At 34.2% G+C, this 20191-nt stretch overlaps 1 protein-coding gene across 1 annotated transcript in view; it reads left to right on the forward strand.

Annotated features, from left to right (window-relative positions):
* LOC126889477 (alpha-1,3-mannosyl-glycoprotein 4-beta-N-acetylglucosaminyltransferase B) overlaps window positions 1-20191 on the forward strand; it is a 359292-nt gene that overhangs the window by 75897 nt on the left and 263204 nt on the right. The window contains exon 2 of the mRNA XM_050657800.1: window positions 18538-18780. Coding sequence (XP_050513757.1) covers window positions 18538-18780 — 243 coding nt within the window. The remainder of the gene's footprint in view (window positions 1-18537; window positions 18781-20191) is intronic.

Raw genomic sequence — 20191 nt, forward strand, 5'->3', positions numbered from 1 at the left:
TTACCGGAAATTTGACATAAATGTCAAAGTGATTAATTTAAAATTAAAATTAAAAACATTAATTATAAAAAATATTAGTTGATCAAAGCTGTGGTATATATTTTTACCTTAAATATACTTTCGTTTTAAATACTGAATTTGCGTTTTTCAATGTTCTGTAATATGTACTTATAAATTAATCTTGGCGCCATCTACATGATAATTGTGAAAGTATCCTAAGTAAGAAATTAATATTTGATTAATAGAACGTCAAAATGATTAGCAAAATCTTAAAAAAATCTATTACAATTTAATTACTTTTTAGCGTTGTAAATATTAAACGATAACAATTAAATAATAAATTTAAAAATTACCGGTGAAAGTTGAATTAGTAGCCGCTAGGAGCGACACCAGCGAAGCTCAGAGCGTATAGAAGGTTGGGAGCTGTACCCATTTAGCCAGCAACATTTCTTATAATTAACGCCTTATTAAGTTTGCCACGCACGGGGAGCTAAACTTTAATATATAATAGATTTAATCGCGCAGCATTTTGTAATTCGCAGGCGTTCTCTCTCTGGGTAAGTTCGGGATACGTTCGGGACATGCTGCGCGAATAAATCTATAATATACAGTGATGAGCGCGCTAATAAGCGGCAAAAAATAGCGCAAAAGATGAAAAACGTATTAAGTTGTGAGATAAAAAGAAATGAAACTAGTCGAGCTAGGAAATTTAGCGATAATAACCTATAAATTTACATTATATTCATTGTTTCCCTCCTTTACACATATCAGAGAAGTATGTCAACTAAAACTGTCACTGTGACAGTGGTAGTTGCCAAACTCGTACAATAGGCCGTTCCAACATGCTGTCAGGATTATGTCAATATGGCGGCTGTGAGGAAAACATAAATTTATTCTATCAGTTCTTAATGTGTTTTAGATCATTTTAGTTCCATTTATATGGCCGAGAGAAGATAGGAAAGAGAAAGGTCAATTGAAAGATGGCAGGAAGAATGGAACAACACGGAGCATGTGGCACAGTGGACAAAGATTCTGCTACCTAACTTGAAGGATTGGATGGACTGTGGTCACAGATGACTGGATTATTTCCTGACGCAGGTGCTCACAGGACACGGGTGTTTTAGAGCCTACCTCTCTAGGTTTGGAAAGGCTGACACTGATGAATGTATATACTACGGACACCCGGACACCGTTACACATACGATGCTAGAGTGCAACAGATGGATAATAGAAAGGAACAGAATGGAAAGAGAGACAGGTGTGAATTTTGTGACAGTGCGAGAAATGATTGAGAGAATGACTGAAAATAAATCTGGTTGGACTAGTATACACAACTATATCCGTGTAGTGATCAAGAAGAAAGAAGAGGAGGAAAAACAGCTGTACCAACGATAGAGGTGAGAGGGGAAATATATTGTAAGTAGAAGGTAGAATGAATAAGTTTTGATAAGAGGCGAATAGGTGAGTTAGATTGTATGAGACAGACTGTGGTAAAGAAGCTCCAATAAAAAAAACCATACAAACAAAAACCCAATTTTGGGACCAAAACAAGGGGGAAACGGGGAAAAGGAAGGGCATCCTTGCTTACAGTCTGTGGATAAATGAAACTAAAGTGCTTTAGAAGCGATGTCGACCTTGCAGCGGCCATTCCGCTTTCGGAGCGCTGGATGACAGGGGGGTCTGGTTTAGCAGGTAGGCATCCTGCACTAAGGTCAGTCAGGCGGCGTTCTGGACTGAGATGTCTTTTGAAGATTCCAGACCCCCCTCTTTAAAGATGAAAAAAAAGTTGCATTTATTTGTAATTTTGTTTTGTACAAAGATTAATTTAACATTTATTACTGGAATAATCGATAATATGCTTCATTTCTGTTGTGTTTTGAAGTGTGTAATGCGAAATAATCGTGATAAAGTTCAGTTTTATTGGTTACCATCAGTGCTATATTTTAGGCAGAAAACCAACTGAACTAGATAAGTTATGATTTGAGAGACAAAAAAATGGTTAGATTTAATAATAAAGCTATAAAATTTCCTATAATAATGCTAAATTACTAACTAGGGTACCTACAAACAACATCTGGTATTGCCTGCCAACAATTTTGGAAAATAATCACTTATCTTTATTTATTAACTATTTAAAACTAAATAAAGTAGTTCAAGTACTTCTACAACTAAAAACTACCCAACATCAACAAAAATGTTTTCAAAATACAACTAGAAAACTATTAAAAGGGTAAAAAATTTAAGAAACACAATGTCAAAAAATATAAACAAATAAAATACGTTCGTTCGCGGAGCCTAAGCGTTTGCTCACTACGGAGACCAGAGGATGGTAACCAAGCCTCGTGCATGGTATCATACTCTTCATATTCGTGAATTCTCGCATTTAAAATAATAATGCATTTACATATTTTACATAGCGATCGATAATATAGTTTCGATCGCCAGGTAAAATAAATACATTATTTTAAATGCGAGAATTCTCGAATATGAAGACTATGATACCATGCTCTAGGCTAGGATACCATCCTTTGGTCTCCGTAGTGAACAAACCGTCTCGCGGACTTAGTCATGGCATGCTCTGCTTGTCGTCAACTAGTCCCTGACTGTCTCTGCGAGTACACTTATTAATTTCCTCCCAGCGGTGACATAAACGTTAAAATCCTGAAACGGCGTATATGATGTAAATTTATAGGTTAATATCGCTAAATTTCCCAGCTTGACTAGTTTCATTTCATTTTATCTCACAACTTAATACGCTTTCCATCTTTTGTGCTATTCTGCCCGTTATTAGCGATCTAATTACTGTATATTCGCTCCGAGCGTTAACAAAGTGTCAAAGCAAAATCGGCCGACCTGCTCATGGTGGCGGTTGCTTGAATCTTTGTAAAAACGCTTTATTGTATGTTTAAATGGACTATTTTAAAAAAAAATGCCATATCATATTATTTGTGGTGCTGTTCACTGTAAAAATACATGGAAAACTAGTGATGTGAAATACTTTTATAAGTATTATTATTAGACAAAGAATAAAATTAATTAACGCTGGTATAAGGATGAAGTGAGGTTAACTTTTTCTATATATACAAAGGATTTGGCAATATACACATAATATAATAATATTATTTACGTTTTTATAAGTTTTGTACACATTACATACACCTTTTAGCTCTGATAAATCCGAATTGACTCCAAAAGTACGGATACGGTCCTATATAACTTCACTATCGCAAATTATGTCAGTAAATCTTTATTAACGACAAAAAATATTTTTGTTGAACTATATACGACATTATAAAAGAATAATTAATGAATTCTAATAATTTGTATTCGTTTATTATCACTAGAAAATAAAATATTCAAGTTTAACAAAATAATCCCATAAGAGTCAATACTAAAACGTCCTTACAAAACTTATAGCGTGTCACGTGACTGTAAATTTCTGTAAATAGAGGGGAGACGCACGGAGCCAATTAGGCATTCCAATGAAACGTCAAACATGGCCGGGTGTGGGCAAAATCTAACCTTACATCGACATTAATTTGTAAAGAAAATCCTGTTTGGTTGTTTTTTTATGTTAATTGTGTAGGAAAATCTGCGAAATTGTGATAACAAATTAAGTATGAAGTGGTTTATCTCCTACAGAACTGAATTATCCCATATTAGTTACCAGTTTGTGTCAATAACTACTATGGGATAATTCAGTTCTGTAGGCGATAAACTAGTTTATATTTATTTGCTATCACAATTTCGGTGCACAATTAACAATAAAAAACAAAACCAAACAGGATATTCTTTACAAAAACTGATGTAAACTATATATTATTAAATTTTTGCCCACTGTCGGCCATATTATATCACGTGATTTGGAATGGTCAATTGTCACAAGCTTAACTGTATCACTGTGACAAGCTTAACAAAACCTACCATACAACAAGACTATTACAAACCTAATAGATCAATCAAGGTAGGAAAAGAAAATTGAAGATGGTTAAAAATAAACTGTTGTTAAAATATAAATTATATAATTATAATATAATTTGAAAACAATAATTTGACATATTTAACCTCCAATATTATGACAGACGTCAGTTACCATTTACAATCCCACCAATCCCAATTTACAATACCACCAAATATAATAATGACGTCATATAAACTCGTCACTAATTCTAGCCAATGAAATGCACGCTGTAATAGGAATGGAATCTCAAAAAAATCTGATTATTCCCTATATATTTTTTCAAATTTAAAATATGGCAACAAGGGGAAAATTACGTGCATTCCTTATTGTTTGACTTTTCCTATACAAAAGTTTTTCTTCCAAAGTTCATTCAGGTAAATCGTAGAACATTAAACACATCTCTGTAGTTATTAGCAATCACACAAAAAAACTTTTCCATTATAAAGTCACATTCAATTTAACGGTATTCTGCGTGTCTCGACATTCCAAGTTAATTCTATGTTTCGATGCTCTCCCATGTACCTACCGTTTATTTGTTTTCTGAAAACCTAACTTTTCTCCTGCCTGTAATAAAATTGATGCAATCAACGTAATGCGTTTTTTATATTCTGAAAAAGATTATATTTTAATGCTGTTCATTACGACTGCATTATAAATGCAGACATTGTCTTCAGTTAACCCGTACGGCCTTCCTGTGTGATTTCAATTAATATATGTACACTGTAATATATCTTTACTATACTCTGTATATTTTATTAAAATTAAAATAAAAATTAAAATATGTACTAAAAATTTATTTCAATATATTTAAAAATAAATAGTATTTTTATATTTCATTTGCAATAAAATGTACTTGATTATTACATTCATAGAGATTCTGACCAATAGAAAGCTGTAGAAATAAAAATTACAGCGATTATTTTTTAATGATTTTAACTTCCAATCGTATAGTAAGATATTTGATCACGTGTTTAATTCTGTCCAATCAGATTAAAATTATACTGAGAATTATCTACTGTAGAAAATTACCGATAGAATTTTTTTAAGTAGATTGTTTCTGTTTAATGGCAACCAGTTTCCTAGTTTTGACAACTGTCACATTTAAGAAAATATCCATAATATACGTATTAAAAAATAATCTTACGAATATCACACGACAGTAAGAATAAATAAGAAAATAATGCTTCATTTTTACTCAAATTTGTTGTCATTGGGCAATAGCCACTCGGGCCCTGCGAGCTCTCGTTTCTATTGCCAGACAACAAATTTTCGAAAAACTGTCGCATTATTTTCAATTTATTCTCACTCTCTTGTGATATTATACCCGATAATTTTTGATAATATCCCGTCGTCAAGTATTACGTCAGATGCCTTTTGTTTCTACGAAAAAATGAACATTCAGTGACATTAAGGACAATTCATGTTTTAGGTACAACTTGTCAAAGAGAACACCAGGAACAGGTTTAGCAAATATTCAGGCGAAAAGATCAATAAAATATTATTTAAAATGATCAAAAAAACAGTTTTATTCATGAAATAATCTCAGCGAATTACACTCGACCTCTAAAATTATTATCGACTTGTTGAACTCGTGGCATTTTGACATAATTTCACTCAAATTAAAACTGTCAAAGTAAGTGTCACTCGGGAAACAAATCGATAATTTTAGAGTTCTCGTGGAATTACTACTGATAATTTAATTATTCAGTTATAGAGTTTAATTTAATTATTCCATTATTGTGCAGGCCACAAAGTATACCGAACGAATTACTAAAACACAGCCCACAAGTATTACGGGAATTACTAGCGTACGTTTTCACCTTTTTATACAGGGTGTTTGGAAAAGAATGGGCCATAGCTTAACTTTAGATTCCTGAGCTTAAATTACGTCGATTTAAGATAACTTACCTTAGTATGAAAGTCGATGACTGAAATACAGGGTGTCAAAGTTAAACTTTTATTTTATTTTTTCTTGAATACTGACAGACATGAGCTAACAACACGAAATTTGGTAAGCGGAGGTTTTTGGGGACGAGAAATCTAAATTCGCTCCCAAAAATGATGTATTACCCAGGGGGCGCCACATAAGTTTTTCAGCGCTCATTTAATACGTTCAATTCTTTTATCCCCTACTCTATATAATTTTTGAATCAAAATGTTTATTCTCTTAATATTTTTACTTAAAAAAGCTATACTACATTCATCTCGCTAAACTTTTGGTACTAATAATTTCCAAAAATGTATCGCAAATTTTTTTATAATGGAATTTGCGATGCAATAACATAAATATGAGAACTTGCACAATTATTATGGTTTTAAGTTTATTTTTCGGGTGTAACTACAATGATATATTATGCAAAAACTTATGTTTCATCGCAGATTTAAAATGCGTTTATTTCGAAAACGGTTAAGTTTAGCGAGATGAATGTAGCATATCTTTTTTAAGTAAAAATATTAAGATGAAACAGTAACGATCAACAGGTAGCGAAAACGCGTTCCAAGATTGCGGCTGTAATTTTGAATATTTTTTCGAGATATTTGGCACACATATTCGTAATATAATAAAGAATGGCGGTACAGAGCCCAATTTGAAAAATATATTAATATGTGGAAATTACTCTGTAATTAAATACAATATTAAAAAAACGAGCCTGTACCGCCATTAAGAATAAAAAAAAATACACTTTCTTCAAATAAACTTTTTTATCTGGTGCCTAGATTTTGTGTCATTTTGGAACTACTAATGAAATAAAAAATTTTATAACTGTATAATTTTTGTAACTTTAAAATCTTAAATAGGAATCCACATTTTTTATTTCAGATTTGCATACCTCATAAAAAAGTAAGTAACTTTTATTCCAGACTTTTTTCGAATTGTGGATAGATGGCGCTATAGTCGGAAAAAACTATTTATCGTAGTACCCTAGATAAATTATAGAAACGGTCTAATATCTCGAGAACTACACTTCCAAGTGAAAATCCAAAAAATACTTGTTTAATATTTTTCAAAAACCTATCGAATAACACAAAACACCAGCCCCCACTCCATCCCATGTAGGGGGGTGGGGGTAATTTTAAAATATTAAATGGGAACCCCCATTCTTTATTGCAGATTTGAATACCTCATACAAAAATAAGTAACATTTATTCGAGACTGTTTTTAGATTTGTTGATAGATGGCGCTTCTTCTTCTTCTTATGCAATCCACTAATGGATGTTCGCGATCACGTTTGACCATTTTTCTCTATCCCTTGCAGTATGTATTAGGTCTCCTATGTTTTTTAGTCCTGTCCATTGTTTGGCATTACGGAGCCATGACATTTTCTTCCTGCCCACTCCCTTCTTCCTTCGATCTTTCCTTCAATTAAGGTTTGCAGAAACTGATATCTTTCATTTCTAATTTCTAATTCTAAGCGCCATCTAATAGATGGCGCTAATGAATCGTATTTTTCAATTGATCGTAATTCTAAAAAATGTCTCGAATAAATATTCTTTATTTTTTCATAAGGAATCCAAATCTGCCATAAAAAACGGGGTTCCTATTTAAGATTTTAAAGTTACCCCTACCCATCTCCATGGGATGGAGTGGGGGTCGTGTTTAGTGTTATTCGATATATTTTTGAAAAATATTAAACACATGTTTTTTTGGATTTTCACATGGAGGTATAGTTCTCGAGATATTAGATAGATAAATAGATTTAAAGAGGTGGTCTTCTGGCCTATTCCACTGCGACCTTTTCAGATCTATTGTGGTCTTCTAGTTCTAGATAACAGTCTCTAGCCTGACCCTTTTTAAAAAGTCTAATAGCTTCGAGACTAAACCTTCCTGTAGCTATTTGCCGGTGGATTTTCTTCTCCAAATGCAGAGAACTGCACATTTGCCAGACTGTCGCACTGACATACATAGAATGTGTTCTGCTGTTTCTTCTTCCAGGTGACAGAATCTGCACAGGTCATCATCTGACAATTCCATCAGTTTTAAGTGCCTATTCAGCTTACAGTGCCCTGTTAGCAGACCTACTATGGCTTTGACTGTTTTCCTGTATTTGCTTATTAGGTCTGTCGTAAATTTTGGCGAATGTTCTGTAATGAACTTGTGGCGACACGTTTCAATTATTATTTTACTATTTTTTTAATTGCTAATTTTAAATATTAACTTTCTTTTCTAAACGAAAATAATAGAGGTCATTTAAAATTCACATGTGATTCGCTCCTAAATACAAAACCACAATGTATAAAATTAATGGCTTTTTCATGGGAAACACAAATTCATAGATTACGGTACCAGATAAAGGGCCAGACTCTTTATGTCAACTTCTTAAAAACCACAGAAATGTTTTCAGCTTTTAAAACGCCAGATCTAATAAATTATTGTCGCCTATCTGGCCATATGGTGGAACACCAGACAGATTAAAGTGTTTGTGGTCTCGTTTAGTATGGTTACAGCGGGCACCCGGGGCAGTCACACCACCATACTCAAAACAATAACAAACCCTTTTTCGAGAAATATTCACGCTATTTTACGGACACAAATAAATATGTTATTGACAGTTTGTTGTCAATCATCGATTACGTCATCACGTCCAGATGGATATATACTAGTATTATGATATATACGCTAAAAAATCATAATTTAAAAATAATAATCAACTTGTTTCGGGAACTTTAGATATACACTCGGGTGCAAAAATATCGATCCACTTAAAAATTTGGTCATTTTGACGCTCGAATTTCCTAAATCTGTTGTCCGATTTAAGTGATTTTTTTACCATGTTATAGCCTCATTCATTAACAATATCACTGTAATAATACTGTTGTTAGACAGGTAAACTGTCATTGTATACTGGGTGTACGAATAATACTGTGTTTTTTTTTCTCAAAGTTCGCATCACCCTGTGGACTACTCTAGCATTTATAAAATACTGAAATTAAAACCCAACTATAGCCTCAGGTCTTCGTAACATTTTGTTTTTAGATTGATTCGCTCATGTTGGATAATAAAAAAGTTAGGTCCTTTAACAACTGGCCATATTCGTTATCAGTACAGGGTGTTTCTAAACAAGTGCGACAAACTTTAAGGGGTAATTTAACATGAGAAAATAAGGACAGTTTGCTTTATAATCATATGTCCGCAAACGCTTCGTTTCCGAGATACGGGATGTTCAATTTTTTTTACAAACTGACAATTTATTAATTGCGTTAAAACCAGTTGAGATATGCAAATCAAATTTGGTTGGTTTTAAGACGTAGCTATTGCACATTTTTTGACATGCAATTAAGAATTTAATATTCACCATTGGCTTGCATACGGGTAATATGATCGGTCATAATACCCGTTTGCGCGTCAATGGTGAATATTAAATTCTTAATTGTATGTCAAAAAATGTGCAATAACTACGTCTTAAAACCAACCAAATTTGATTTGCATATCTCAAATGGTTTTAAAGCAATAAATGAATTCGTCAGTATGTAAAAAAAATTTAACATCCCGTATCTCGGAAACAAAGCGTTTGCGGACATATGATTATAAAGCAAACTGTCCTTATTTTCTCATGCAAAATTACCACTTAAAGTTTGTCGCACTTATTTAGAAACACCCTGTACTGGTGACGAACATGGCCAGTTGTTAAAGTACCTAACTTTTTATTATCCAACATAAGCGCTTGAATCTAAAAACAGAATGTTAAGAAGGCCTGGGCTGTAGTTGGGTTTTAATTTTAGTAAGTATTTTATAAATGCTGGAATAGTCCACAGGGTGATGCAAACTTGAGAAACAAAAACACAGTTTTATTCATACACCCAGTATACAACGACAATTTACCTGTTTAGCAACAATATTATTACAGCGAATAACATGGTAAAAAATCACTTAAATCGGACAACGCGTTTAGGAAATTCGTGACATCAAATTGAAGAAATTTTTAAGTGGATCGATTTTTTTGCACGTGAATGTATATTCATTGGCCCATAAAAACATAGTTTACTAATAATTATTCGGAACATACATTTGCACTTAACTATTATTTTATTTACCTTTAACGATTCTATGGCAACATCAACAAACGTCAAATTAATTGGCGTTATTTTTACTGTAAAGTGCGTGTCTTCGCCTCAAAATGAATTTAAACGAGATCGATTTAAAACTTTTTCATAATATTTCAGTATACAAGGTGTGGTGCACAAAAGCATACCTAAATCGATAAAAAATACAACGAAAAAATAAAGTGAGAGCAATTCAGTGTATTCCAATGACAATATCGTTTGGTAGTATACCATCAATAATAATTATTAAAAAAATAGCAAGTATTGTAGCGGATTAGGCAAAAAATTATGAAGCAAATAAATGATAAACAATATAAAGAATATTTTCTTTCTCCTGTTTATAAGGAACTTGGATTGTTCATTCGAGGGTTGGTACCTCTATGGAAGCTTCTCACTCCATGTTTTATGCGGTCGTGCGAGACTTCTGCCAATTGGTGATTTTCCTCTTGCTCTTTTGACCACACGACGTTTAGTGTCTATTCGTTTATACACTGTGCGTTACATTTTCTTCTAATGTTTTCACTTCAATTTCGATCTCTCAGCGTATTTCCTGTAATAGGGAAATTGTAAATTTTTTGATTAGGTACGTAATAATGTTCAGTTTTGTTTAAAAATGAGATTTCCAAAATTTCAAGCCTCAAAAACTCATATTAACTTAAAAGTACTTTAAAATAAGAAAATCTACGGTTTCGTTTTGATTTAAATCTGTCTCCCTCCAAACTCCGATAGTACTATTTCTAGGTCTACCTGTTGTCAAGGAGGCTCTGAGGAAGACAAATTTACACTATCACGACCGTAGTTTCTCGATATAAATTAAAACTATTTATATCGCAGTATGGTTAGAACGCCCTCTAACGGGGAATAAGTGAAATGAATTTCGACTCGATTCAAGTTCTCTGTTTAACCCAGGTATGACAATACCAAAAGCAGGGCACAAAGTATCCATGATATTTATATAAATATCAAAATATCGGATTTATTATTTTTTTTTATTTAGCGTATGGCTTAAGTATATCACAGAATATATTTAGATTTATGCATTATACAATGCATCACAAACAGATGTCCAATTTTTTTATATATTCGATTGACCCTTCGGTTGCCATTACAAAGTCTATAGGGTCGCCTGTGTATGCTCTGCGTGGGCAGTCCTGAACAATGTGACTGATCGTCTGTCTTGCAGCGCCGCAGTCACAAGAAGGCGAGGGGAGTTTACCCCATCTGTGGAGGGAGTCGGCGCATCTTCCACAGTTTGTTCTAATTCGATTAAGGGCTGCCCAAATCTTACGGGGACGTTCAAATCCGCCAGGTTTCCCTATGATGTCCGGTAGACTATGGTAATGCGGATCTGTCCTACTTTCCCAATCTTCTCTCCATCGGGTATTTAAGTCAAAGTTGGATTGCTGCAGCGCTTGAGCAGATTGTAGAGGGGGTAACCTGGATCGGAGACGGTTTCCAAGAATATCGGGGATGTCGTTGTGGACTAGAAGCTGGCGACTGTCCATTATTTTGTTATATTCTTTAACCAATGCATGTTCGCGGCGTAGGTTGGGTGGTGCTATATTACTAAGGGTAGGTAGCCACATTGTAGGGGTGGGCTTAATTGTGCCTGTTATCATTCGCATAGTACGGTTTAGTTGGGTGTCGACCAGGTGGGTATGCCTGCTATTTAGCCACACTGGAGCACAGTATTCTGCCACCGTATATATCAGGCCAAGAGCAGAGGATCTTAATGTTGATGCTGTGGACCCCCATGTAGTGCCGCAGAGTTTCTGTATTATATTGTTGCGTGTTTTCAATTTTGCTGCTGTTTTCGTCACGTGTTCTCTGAATGTGAGCGTTCTGTCTAGAGTAACCCCAAGGTATTTCGGGTATTTATTGTGTTTTAACAGCTTGTTATTAAAATACACTCGCAATTCTCTGTTTGCCAACTTGTTGTTTAGATGAAAAGCTGATACTTCAGTTTTTGTAGTACTTGGCTGTAGTCTCCATTTCTTAAGGTATTCGCTGAGGATGGATAAGTCATTCGTGAGAGTGATTTCTGTAGTTTCTAAAGATTGGTGGCTTGTTGCAAGGGTCCAGTCGTCAGCATATCCAAACTTCCGAGATTCGGTTTTAGGCATGTCAGCAATATAGAGGCTGAAAAGTAAAGGGGCAAGGACAGAACCCTGTGGAAGACTATTGTTAAGTTTCATCTGTCTACTCGTCTCCTTTCCCATTATAACCTGGAAGGCTCTGTTGGTCAGCATGTTGTCAATGAGGTTAATTATCTTTCTGCAGGGGATAATGCGGGCCAGTTTATATATTAATCCCTGTCTCCAAACAGTATCATATGCTGCTGTTAGATCTATAAATACTGTTGCTGTCTTTTGTTTCTTTTGAAAACTAGCTTCTATAAAAGTTGTTAATGACAGCACTTGGTCCTTACAGCTTCGATGAGGGCGGAAGCCAGCTTGTTCAATGGGGACAGTTGCTAGTATCCTGTGACTAATTCTGTTGAGGAGAAGCTTTTCTAATAGTTTATATACCATGCTGAGTAGAGCTATGGGGCGGTAGTTTTCTGGCTTATCGTTTGATTTGCCCGGTTTCGGAATTGCAATTATCTTTGTTCGCTTAAGTGAGAAAGGAATGTTACCTGACTGAAGTATATCATTAAAGAACATTGCAAGCCACTGTTTCGTGTATGCACCACTCTGGATGGATACCATCAAAGCCAGGTGCTTTACCTGATTTCATTTCTTTCAGCGCATGTGTGATTTCAGAAATAAGTATTCTTGCTGAATATTCGGCGTTCGTTCTGTTCATTTGTTTTAATGCCCTTAAGTCTCTTTTCACGTTGGTAGTATGTGTTCGATCTCGTGGAGCTCTGGATAGAGATACTATATGGGAGGCAACCTTGTTAGGAGACATTTTAGACTCTCTGGATTCCAGCTGGTTAGCTCCTCCAATTTTCCGCAACAAGGACCATGCCTGCCGGCTTGATTTTTTGAAGTCAAGGTTTTCGACAGTCCTTATCCATTTTTGGCGTCTAGCTGTATCGATGTTGTGTAAAAGCGCATCGGCTATTTTTCGGTCACCACTTTCGAGAAACTTCGTGTATAAGTCTTCACATGTTTCAGTCCATCCAGGCACATATTCTTTGCGATACCCCCTAGGGATGGTTTTCTTGGCAGTGCTTATTACTGCGCCCACAAACCTCTCATAATGTTTGCTGGTTGGAGGGACCCAGCTCAAGGTCCGGTCTAGTTGTTCAGAGAACTTCTTCCAGTTTGCTTTTTTAAGATTCCACCTGGGTCGAGGATATGATCTAATTATTGGAATTGATATTCCGATGGTGATAAGCACCGGACGATGTTGAGTATGTGGGAAGTCTGCAAGGACACTTCTCGCAGTTGTTAGTGGTCTGTCATTGGTATCTTTTGAGACAAAACATAGGTCTGGGTTATATTCTTTTCTCCATGCAGCTGATTTAAATGTTCCTCTGTCTTTGGCATCAAAAACTAGATATGTGTTTTGCTCTTCGGACCATTCTACTAGTGCCTCCCCATTTTCATCATTCGTGGTGTACTTCCACATTTCGTGGTGGCTGTTGAAGTCGCCGATGTATATAGTAGGATGTGGATGAGTCTTTAGCACTTCTGGGTTCCATGTAGTGGCTGGAGGTTTGTATATGTTAACTACGGTAATATCTCCAATCTTGGTGACTACTTCATGTATATTATTTTCATTGGAAGCAGAAAGTAGGAAACCATTTTCTATATTGCAGCGAATGTAGGTTGCGACGCCGTAATGTTTATCATAGGTGGCTCCCAGTAAACCGTAGCCAGGTATCTTTCCCCTTAAATCAAGCTGGACTTTGTCTTCAGTATGGGTCTCTTGTATGGCAACCAGGTCAATGTCGTTATCGTGTAGGATTTTTTGCAACACTTGGCATTTTGCCTGGCTTATGCCCTCGATGTTAAGGTGACAGACTCGGATACACGGTCCGAGATCTCTAGTCAGTTGGTTCTGAGAAGAACCTTTATTTGTTCCCATCGTATGTTTACGTATAGATAAGATTTCTGTTTGTGATCAGTGATGTTGGCAGGATATTGTTTTTGTTTTTCGTTCGTCTGCCGCCAAATTTTTGCTAGTTCATTTAGCGTTACCCAGGGTGCACCACATGGAGGCGAACTAGCATTACACCCCAAAATATCGGATATATATACTATACAGGGTGTCCCAGACTAATTTACCCACGCTATATCTCTTAAACGAATAGAAATTTTCGATTGGGACAAATAGTGATATATTCTACTTGTAATACACTTTAATATTGCGTACAAAAAAATCATCCCCTAAATAATCATCCCTTAGTTACAACCCCTAACTTTAATTTTTTTAATAGCACCTGTATATTTTTTTATAGTTTTGGATGTGGTCTTCTATCGTCTATTCAACACATTTTTTGAAAATAAAATCGGTTCGTAAATAACCAAGAAAAAATCAGTTTAGTTTTGTTAATTATTATGTGTCCCAGACTAATTTATCAAGGCTATATTTCATAAACGAATAGATTTTCGAATGGGACAAAAACTGATCTATTACATTTGTAATACACTTTAATATGGCGTAGAAAAAAATATCCCCTAAATATTCATCCCTTAGTAACAACCTCTAACTTTATTTTTTTTTAAATAGCACCCTGTAAGTTAGGGATGAATATTTAGGGGATGAATTTTTTCTACGCCATATAAAAGTGTATTACAAATGGAATAGATCAGTTTTTGTGCCATTCGAAAATCTCTATTCGTTTAAGAGATATAGCGTGGGTAAATTAGTCTGGGACACCCTGTATATCCGATATATATCCAAAATGTGATATTTATATGATATTTATGATATTTTGGAAAACATTTCAATAGAGAAACTAAATTTACCAAAATAAGACTCTAAATGTAGAATTTAACAATATAAAAGATATATTTTTACTTACATAAAAAATACAAAAATATAAACGTACGTATGGTAGTATGTTACATAAACAGAAAACAAAATGCTATGAGTATCCAAGTAACAACTAAATTAACTAACAATATTGAAAACATTAACTTAAACATATATATATTTCTATTTTTCCAAAATAACTTAAAATTCTCAACATTTAAAAAACAAAATCAAAATTTAGAAAATTAATTAAGATGATGGTTCAACATCGGAAGTGTCTGAATCAAAACCAGTAAAGCACCCAAGACTTAATTCTGTCTCTTCATTTTCCCTTCTTTCAGTTTCTTGTTCACGCCAAATCAATTCCAAGTTGTCATGCTTTTGGTATGAAGAACTGTTTAAATATTTAAACATGAATACAAGTTTAGCAGCCTTTTCGGTTCCTAAATTATTTCGTAATTTGGAATGCACAAGTCCAAAGCTTGAAAAGCACCTTTCAATGCTTGCCGTTCACATACTGCTGTAAGTAATTGGTTAACTCGTTCGAGAAATATGTTTTTTTCAGGCCAAGCAGATTCAGCGATTGGAACAGACTTCCGCCATAATAATGGAGATGTTTTTTTTTAATTTGGACGATACATGAAAGACGGAAAAGGTTTAGACTTTGAAGTTAGAGCCATTACAAACGGAACAAAATCTGTGTTGATTGAATTTAAATATTCATAAGCCTGTTCTTTTTGTTCGGCAGTAAGTCTTTCTCCCAAAAAGCGATGGTTCAGTAAGTTTGCCAAAAAATGAGGCAAACCTAGAGCCATATTCCTCCTTTTGTAATAAAAGTTCTTAATTTGAATTGGTTGATCTTGATTGAGTTGAATTCCTGTTAGAAGGCAAGTCAACGCAGTTGCGACGTTGCCGCGTTTTAACCTTATTATGTAAAAAATTAGTACGAAATAAAATACTGATATATCACGATATATATCGTGATATATATCAGTGGATATATATCCTCGCGCCCTGATCAAAAGGAACCGTTAGGAAAATATTCCAATTTACAATTCAGAGAACCTGTATGAAACGAGTCTGTGTACTCTAATGCAGAGTATGACATTAGTAAGAAAATCTACGGTTGCGTTTTTATTTAAATCTGTCTCCCTCCATCCTCCGATAGTATCATTTCTAGGTCTACCTGTTGTCAAGGAGGCTCTGAGGAACACAAATTTACACCAACAAGACCGTAGTTTCTCGATATAAATTAAAACTATTTATATCGCAGTATGGTTAGACCGCCCTCTAACGGGGAATAAGTGAAATAAATTTCGACTCGATTCAAGTCCTCTGTTTAACCCAGGTATGACAATACCAAAAGGCACCGTTAGGAAAATATTTCAATTTACAGTTCAGAGAACCTGTATGAAACGATATTGTGTACTCTAATACAGAGTATGGCATTAGTAAAATAAGAAAATCTACGGTTTCGTTTTCGTAAATCTAAGGGTGCCTTTTGGTATTGTCATACCTGGGTTAAACAGAGAACTTGAATCGAGTCGAAATTAATTTCGCTTATTCCCCGTTAGAGGGCGTTCTAACCATACTGCGATGTAAATAGTTTTAATTTATATCGAGAAACTACGGTCTTGTTGGTTAAATTTGAATAATAACTTTATATTCATTAAATCGGTTATACTTATTTTTAGATCGAACACTGATGATGATTTTTTATAAAAATCGAAAACGTTTTGTTGTGATGTAGCCCTTTTAAGGGATTTTTAATAAAAAAATTTTAATAAAAGAATTAAATAATTTTTTTCATATCAAAGGGCATCTTTAACCTCTGTTTTATCGGGAACATCGTCGTGAATAATGTTTGCAAGGCTGTATTATCATGTATACTAAATATACACTACTAGTCAAAAGTCCGTACCCCCCTCGTATCTTTTGAACGGTTATACCTACAGAGAGGTCCTAAATTATGGAATAAATTCATTTTCTCTAAAATGGAGGACTATAGAGAAAAATCATGAAACAGGTCGATTTTTGTTTTTAGATTACAACTTCTTGGCATATATTTCATACTAGTGACGTCATCCATCTGAGAGTGATGACGTAATCGATGATTTTTTTTTAATGAGAATAGGGGTCGTGTGGCACCTCATTTGAAAGGGCGTTCAATTCTCTAATCGGTAATACAAACATTAATATCATTATTTATACAGGGTGACCAAAAAATAATTTTTGAAATAAATTAATTGACGAAAAAAGAAGAATGTATTCAATGTATTTAACTCAAAATACATTATATCGCTGTCACAAAATAGAGAAAAATGTTTATTTGGCAAATAAACCTTGCTTTTCGCTTAAATTAAATGTTCAAACTGCCAAGTGGTAGGTGGGAGGCTGTTTGTGATTTAATTTAAGCGAAAAGAAATGTTTATTTGTCAAATAAACATTTTTTTTGTATTTGCTGACAGCCTATAATGTATTTTGAGTTAAATAAATTGCATACATTCTTCTTTTTGCGTCAATTAATTTAATTCAAAAAATATTGTTTGGTCACCCTGTATAAATAATATTATTGTTTATATTCCTGAATAGAGAATTGAAGACCCTTTCAAATGAGGTGTCACACAACCCCTATTCCTATTTAAAAAAATCATCGATTACGTCATCACGCTCAGATGGATGACATCACTAGTATGAAATATATGTCAAAAAGTTGTAATTTAAAAACAAAAATTGACCTGTTTCCGGATTTTTCTCTATAGTCGTCCATTTTAGAGAAAATGAATTTATTCCATAATTTAGGACCTCTCTGTATAACGTAGGCTTCTTAACTAGTCATGATAGGTGACGTAATTATGACAGCTGACTTTACAGCGCCACTATGACAGATAATTTTAAATGGGACCTTATGGCAAGTGATACATCGTTTGAAAAGTATTGAAAATGCCTATTCAGTTATACTAAATTTTGTTTGAGTTTAAGCTAATTTTGATGAATAAATGAAATAAATATAAAATTGTAGTTTCGCATTTAATTAATAAAAATTCAAAATTCTGCACATGATTACTTGTCAAAAGGTTGACGTTGACGTGAAAACTACTAGATAATTGAAAAACGTCAACTTTTTTGACCAAAAAACCATAGGCGGACATTTGAATTTTTATTAATTAAATGCGAAACTACAATGTTATATTTATCTTAATTTATTCACGAAAATCAAAATCAACTAAAACCCAAAAAAAATTAGTATGACTGAAGAGGTATTTTGAATACCTTTCAAACGGCGTATCAGTTGCCATAAGGTCCCATTTAAAATTATCGGTCACAGTGGCTCTGTAACGTTATCTGTCACTGTTACGTCACCTGTCATGACTAGTTACGAAGCTTACGCCCATTTATTTCCTCCCTCCACATTTTATTATTATAGGTATAACCGTTCAAAAGATACGAGGGGGTTACGGACTTTCGACTAGCACCGTATAAATAATTATAAACATTTCAATGTTCATTTCAGTACTGTTTATTTTGCCGCATACTGTACTATTATTTGTAGGAAACTAGAATACAGAAGTTTGTTATAAATTTCAGTACCTCTTTTTTTGTTGCAGATATTTCATCAGAAGAAACCTTGTTACAAAGGTTAGCCGAACTTCAGGTGAGAATTCAGTACTTGGACGCTATGTACAGATCACGGCAAGAGGAACTACAAGAACTAACACAACACATCGACCAAATCTACAATGAAGATAGTACCCTGAATTCTTCTGCAAATGTACAAGAATTAAGGCCAGATATTAAACAAATGTTAAAAAACATGTCGGGACTTTACGCTGCTAATGGTCTTAATCCTGGTAAGTAGGTATTCGTATTTTACTGCATATATTGTAATAAATAAATAAAGTACATAATTAGTCTTCATAGTATAGTATAGTTGATCCAAAAGATGGCATAACCCAGACATTCAAATTGAAAGTTATCTTTCAACACCAAATTGTTCTATATGGTCCACACAATGTCCAGAAAAAAGTCACACCATTTTGAGCGTCGGGTTTGGGGGGAGAGGGGGGAGAAATCGGTAAATTCGTATTTTTTAAGTTTTTCGCCAATATTTCTAAAACTATGCGGTTTAGCATAAACAACCTTCTATATAAAATTGTTCTACATTAAATTTGAAATAAACAAGACCCTATGCATAATCTTTCTAAAACGAATGGTTCCAAAGTTACGGAGGTAGTATAGTATAACTGGTCCAAAAAAAGGCCTAACCCAAACATCAAAAGTAAAAGTTTTCCTCCAACACCAAAATGTTCTATATGGTTCACGTATTGTTCAGTAAAAAGTTACACCATTTTGAGCGTCAGGTTTGGGAGGAAGATGGGAGAGAAGCCGGTAAATTAGTAGTTTTTTTACGTTTTTGGTCAATATTTCTAAAACTATGATTTAGCGTAAACAAAGTTATATACAAAAATATTCTACATGGAATTTAAAACAAAAAATGTTCTATACATAATTGTTATAAAATTAACGGTTCCAGAGTTACGGAGGGTGAAAAGTCGGGGTTTTCGATACTTTTTATATCTTTTGGGCAATATTTATGATATAACTATACCAAAAACCCAGACATCCAAAGTGAAAGTTATCCTCCAACACAAAATTGTTCTAAATGGTCCACATAATGTTCAGAAAAATGTCACACCATTTTAAGCGTCGGGTTTGGGGGGGGGGGGGGAGAAATCGGTTAATATAAAAAGTATCGAAAACCTCCACTTTTCACCCTCCGTAACTCTGGAACCGTTGATTTTATAACAATTATGTATAGAACCTTTTTTGTTTTAAATTTTATGTAGAACATTTTTAATAGAACATTCCTTATGCCAAAGCATAGTTTTAGTAATATTGACGAAAAACGTAAAAAAACTACTAATTTACCGACTTCTCCCCTATCTCCCCCCCCCCCCCCAAACCGGACGCTCAAAATGGTGTAACTTTTTAATGAACAATATGTGGACCATATAGAACAATTTGGTGTTGAAGGAAAACTTTTACTTTGGATGTCTGGGTTAGGCCTTTTTTTGGACCAATTATACTATACTACCTCCGTAACTTTGGAACCGTTCATTTTAGAAGGGTTATGCATAGGGCCTTTTTTATTTCAAAGGACATCGCACACATCTTATGGAAAATATCATGTCACTCAAATTCAATAAAATTTATATGAATATATTCGTTTCAATTTAACGATCAATTCTTATCATTGCGCCA

Source organism: Diabrotica virgifera, chromosome 8 (assembly GCF_917563875.1).
Source record: "Diabrotica virgifera virgifera chromosome 8, PGI_DIABVI_V3a".
NCBI lineage: Eukaryota > Metazoa > Arthropoda > Insecta > Coleoptera > Chrysomelidae > Diabrotica > Diabrotica virgifera.